This window comes from Mastomys coucha, unplaced genomic scaffold (genome assembly GCF_008632895.1).
Source record: "Mastomys coucha isolate ucsf_1 unplaced genomic scaffold, UCSF_Mcou_1 pScaffold15, whole genome shotgun sequence".
Taxonomy (NCBI): domain Eukaryota; kingdom Metazoa; phylum Chordata; class Mammalia; order Rodentia; family Muridae; genus Mastomys; species Mastomys coucha.
In genome coordinates, this window is record NW_022196897.1 from 73,646,682 (window position 1) to 73,652,001 (window position 5,320).

At 45.9% G+C, this 5,320-nt stretch overlaps 1 protein-coding gene across 1 annotated transcript in view; it reads right to left on the bottom strand.

Moving 5' to 3' along the window:
• Nucleotides 1-670: 670 nt before the first annotated feature.
• The window catches only part of LOC116091696 (oogenesin-1-like), a 9,682-nt gene continuing 5,032 nt past the window's right edge, over nucleotides 671-5,320 (bottom strand). The window contains exons 4-7 of the mRNA XM_031373220.1: nucleotides 4,608-4,653; nucleotides 2,996-3,295; nucleotides 2,412-2,594; nucleotides 671-1,246 (exon numbers count right to left, since the gene is read on the bottom strand). Coding sequence (XP_031229080.1) covers nucleotides 671-1,246; nucleotides 2,412-2,594; nucleotides 2,996-3,295; nucleotides 4,608-4,653 — 1,105 coding nt within the window. The remainder of the gene's footprint in view (nucleotides 1,247-2,411; nucleotides 2,595-2,995; nucleotides 3,296-4,607; nucleotides 4,654-5,320) is intronic.

Sequence of the window (5,320 nt, forward strand, 5' to 3'; positions counted from 1 at the left end):
CTGTCAGAAGGGAGATGATTATCAATCTTTCCCTGAAAGGAGAGACAATTGAGAGACCAATCATCTGATGTTTGTAGTAGCCACTGAATCTGAGCGGGGCTATAGGGCTGACTAATGATATCTGGGTTTTTTCCAAATATCTTGAGAGAACTTTCTCTTCCTAATTTAAGTACTTGAGCCACTAAAAGAGGATATGAGGGTAGAACTTTAGAAGGGGTAGTGGGCAAATGTAGCCAATATAACGGTTTGCTCTGCCATAACAACCCTATAGGTGAAAAGGTGGTGGGAAGAATTAATAACCAAAGAGGGGAGGAGAGGGAATAATAGGAGATGGTCTGATTTCGGATAGCGGTTTCCACAATCTGCAAGGACCTTGCAGCTTCAGGGGTCAATTCTCAAGGGGAAGAGGGATCAGGATTTCCTTGAAGAATGGCAAAGAGTGGTTTAAATTCTCCAGTGGTGAGTTTTATATATGGACGTAGCCAATTAATATCACCCAAGAGTTTTTGGAAATCATGTAAGGTATGTAAGGAATCTTTCCTGAGCTCCATTTTTGGGTGATGACTTTGTTTAGATGTAGCTCACACCCTAAGAATAATTGGGGAGGCTGCACCTGTACTTTTTCAAGTGCAATGTTTAAACCGAACTCTTGGAGTTTGGTTACTAGGGTTCATGTAACTTGCAAGAGTTTATGACTATCTGCCCCAGCCAAAAGAATGTCATCCATGTAGTGAATGATGTAAAAATTGGGGTATTCAAGATGAATGGGGTCCATAGCTTGTGCGACATATTTTTGGCAAAGGGTAGGACTGTTGGCCATGCCCTGAGGAAGGACCCTCAACTGAAAACGAGGAGAGGGCCCGACGCAATTAACAACGGGAAGGCTAAAGGCAAAACGCTTGCAATCTTCTGGATGCAATGGAATGCAAAAGAAACAATCTTTAAGATCAATAACAATTTTTGAAAATCCTTTAGGAATGGCAACAGGGGAAGGGAGCCCTGGTTGGATGGCCCCCATGGGAACCATGGTTTTATTGATTTTTCTGAGATCTTGAAGCAGGCGCCACTTGCCTCTTTTCTTTTGAATAACGAAAATAGGGGTATTCCAAGGTGAAGTGGAGGGCTCAATATGGCCTGCGGACAGCTGTTCCTGCACTAACTGCATGGCCGCAGCAAGCTTTTTTGTAGGGAGGGGCCACTGGTCAATCCAGACATGAGAATCACTCTTCCAAGTGATCTTATCGGCCTGGAGTGCAGGGGGGAGCAATGGCCCTTATGAAAAAGATGTATCATAGCCTAGTCCTGTTCTGTCCAGCTTAAGTGTGGTCTGAATAGGGTCTCGACGTCCCTGGCCATTTTTGCCGAAGCCCTGTCCAGGGAGAAGTCCCTGGTCTAGCATTTGTTGTGTCACAGCTGTGGAAGGGCTAAAAAGGTAAACTCCCATTTGAGTTAATACATCTTGCCCCCAAAGATTAATAGGGAGGCCGGGGACTATAAATGGCTGGACATGGTCTGAGTTACCATCAGGATCTTCCCAGGTCAGGATCTGGGAGCTCTGGAGGGTATTTGTAGAAATGCCAATGCCTTGTAGATGGGTTAACGAGGGCTGGCATGGCCACGAAGGGGGCCAAGAGGCATGAGAAATGACAGTGGAGCCTGCTCCTGAATCAAGAATACCTTCGCTTTCTCTGCCTCTGTGCCGCGCCGATCACCCTGGCCAGCAGGGAAGAAAGACTAGCACACCAGTTCCTTCCGGCAACAGTTTACTCAGGAGTTCGTAGTTACATCATGGTGAAAGGTGTGTCCCCAAATGGTCTGTGAGTGCTGCTTAAATACCCTTCGTAGGACTGCCCATGAGCCCATACCACGTTTGCACTATTATTGGCTACAGCCTCATGACAAAAGATCAGGCCACTGGCGGGTGCAACCATCTTGCCAAATAAGGACTTGTTTACTCCTTAGCAGAAGAATGGCGGGCGCCGTCTTTAAGGCACAGCTGCACTCCACAGTTCCCCCTTTTTGTTTTAATAGGATAAGCAGTTACTGCTCGATCAAACGAGTTCCATTACGTAGGATCTCATGATCAAGGGCAGACAGGCTTAAACCATGGCACTCACTCTACTGGGTGCAATGGGCAAAGCCCACTAGGTGCAAGAGCTGAGTCCCAGAAAACAGGCTGGACACCCATCCCATGTGCAGTAAGGCCTGCAGGCCTCCAGGGGTGCAAGGGCTGTCCAAGCCTAGGAGACTTATGGGGTTACAAGTGGTTACTGCTTCAATGCCAACAACCATGCTTGGGGAGATACACCAGCCTCAATGGCTTGAAAGGCACACACCACCAGAGCCCTCTCATGTCTCTGGGCTCTTGCCATCCGACAGATGCAAAATAGGCAGAGTGTACAGACACCTACTAGGGCAACAGCTAGCACTCCTATTCCTGCCCACTCTTTAAGACGAATCATTGCTTGATGAATCCACATAGTCAGTTCCTCGGCCATGGAGATATCCACACGAGTGGAGTTGATAGTTACAATCGCCATCCTTAATTTCTGCATTAAATCATCAAAGCTTCCTGACCAGTTTCCTGTAAGATACTGGGACAAATATCTGGAAAGATTAGCTGCATGAGACATATTATTATAGGGAACTGAAGTAACACATAATCCTTTCATCTTAATTTCTGCATAAGCTCATCAAAGCTTCCTGACCAATTTCCTGTAAAATACTGGGACAAATATCTGGAAAGATTAGCTGCATGAGGTATATTATTATAGGGAACCGAAGTAACACATAATCCTTTCATCTTCCATTCACACCCAAGCTAGGCCAGCTTCCATAAGGTATCCACTTGTTCCTGTACCAAATCAATACGTTGATTCAAAATCAAAAGGCCACCTTTCAACTGAGCATTAAGAGCTCTCTGAGTTCAACTACTTGAGGAGAGTCCAGCGAGAATTGACATAACATGGGCTCTTGTTTACCAAATAGGTCTCACAGCCTGTCCACAACGAAAACAGGACTGGTTGCTGGGTGGTGCTTTAACAGTTGCACCAACAGCGAGATTAATAGCCTGAGTGACCTTGTGGGTAAAGAGATCTACTTCACGGCAAAGCTGGACCATCTCATCAAGGTCTTTTCCCTTGTACTTTCCCCTCAGGGCAGCCTTGGAAGCAGAGTTAGCATTCTCATAAGCAAGCTGATTTAACAATTTATCTTCATTCTGGCCTGGGCCAAGAGACCTTTCAGCAGCCTCAAGGAGGCAGGCTACGAATTCACTGTAATTCTCCTGAGCCCCCTGGAGCAGGGAAAATTGAGGGAGACTTTGTCACAGAGCAGTTTTCAGGAGGATGATTTGAGGAGGCAGACAGGGGCTTAGAATGCAGGGGAATGACTGGAGCACAAAAGGGTGAGCAGCCACGTTCCATGAGGGAAACAGGATCCTTGTAGGAGGGCAGACGAAGGGGGGGTAGAGGGAAGAGGGAGGTTGAGTTTGAGAAGAAGGAGGTGAGTGATGAGGCAGGAGTTTTGAGGAGGGAGACACGGAAGACTCGGCCAGATGAGGGCCAGAGGGAGGGGGATCAGAAGCAAAGTCAGAGGGCATAGTGATAAGGGTAGATAACGGCAGAGGCACAGAAGAATGAGAGGAAGATCGAGAGGGCGGATGGGAGTTTCTCAGGCAGAACTCTGCCACAGACAAGAGTTGTTTATGTCCCGCCTCAGCGTCTGATGATTCAATAATATCACGGATGAAAAAACACTGTGACTAATTGCATCATGGCCTTCTTTTTAAATCAAAGCATTTAATTCACGTCCCACCTTTTGCCATTTCTTAGAGTCAATTGTAGGACCGTGAATCATGAACCAAGGACATGTTTCATCAATAAAAATAAAAAATTCAACCAAATGTTTCTTTTTAACCCTGATTCCCCTCTCTCTGAAGGCTTCTTTGAGGTCTTTAATAAAACAGACCTCCTTAGACAAAGACTTACCCATTCCTGATAAAAGTTAGACAGATGACTTACCTAATAACTGCAGCAGCCGGGCGAGCAGTAGCAGTCATGAAAATCAGAGAGGTGATCCGGACCTTAATCCATCCAGGGGGAGCGACCCGTGCCTCGAGGCTCCACTTTGAGGCGCCATTCTGACCCGACCCGCGGGTCTCAGTAATTCGGGGGACACGAGGAGGGTCGCAACCTGAAAATAAAGAATGGGTGAGAGAGAAGACAGGACTCAAGGAAGCATTGCTTGTCAAGAGCCGTTTACTAAAAGCAGGAGCTCAAATTTAAAACAAGGTTTTGGAAGGACGGGGGGGCAGGAGGGAGAACAGTAAAGAATTACAAGATCTTCTGGGGGTCATGGGAACCCCGAGGACAACAGGTAGGGAGGAAATGGTTGGGTAGGTAACGGTTTCTCAAAAGTCAAGGTACACTGATCATTCTTATCTCAGGGCCAAGCAGGAATCTTGTGGTTGCCAGGCAGAATATTTGTCTCTGGATTCTAGTTAGGTGGAGGCAGATCAGCCAAGGGCCATTTGGTTCCCAACAGACAGTCTCACAGCACACTGCAGATGTTCTTCTGTGAAAAGACAGTGTCCTCCATACACCTACCATTCCACCATCCACATTTTCTAGCACCTCCTGAGAGTGGGTATGGCTAGTGCAGAATTAGACACAGCTGGGAGGGGGCATAGGGAGCAGCTCAGGTGAGGCTCTAAAGCTGCTTCCCACTCCATCCTTGCATTTGGAAGTTACTCAATTGATAAAGTCCACAGTTCATGCCCAAGGCAACACAGTGAGACTTGGTTGGTCGCAAAAAATATAAATAAAAAACAATAGGATGGGGTTTTCCTACATATAAAGGCCATGCAAGAACAACCTTGAATCTGCTACTCCAGCCAACCACAAGATGTTCCATTCTCATACATATTTGGGCAGAGTGGAGGCTAAATACAAGAAAGATAATTTAACAGGGTGTTGGCAGTTATCTGGAATATGAGTAGTTAAACAGCTAATGAAGAGCTTCCCCAGGAGAAAGGAATTTAAAATTAGAAGAACTATTAAAAAACTTTACCTCCAGGGTATTAGAATGAAAAGCCATTTAAAGCTTATATTGCAATCCTCCTCTGCGTTTCCCCTTTACCCTCAGTATAGGATCTTGGGGTGGAGCTCACAAAGATCTGCCTGCTAATACCTCTCAAGTTCTGGGAATAAAGTCATAAGAACTGCCACACCCTGTGAGAATCACTTCTTATCTGCCAAAATTTGCAGCACAAATAGACTTTTTTTTCTTTTTCTTTCTTTTTTTTTTCTTTTTTTTTTTT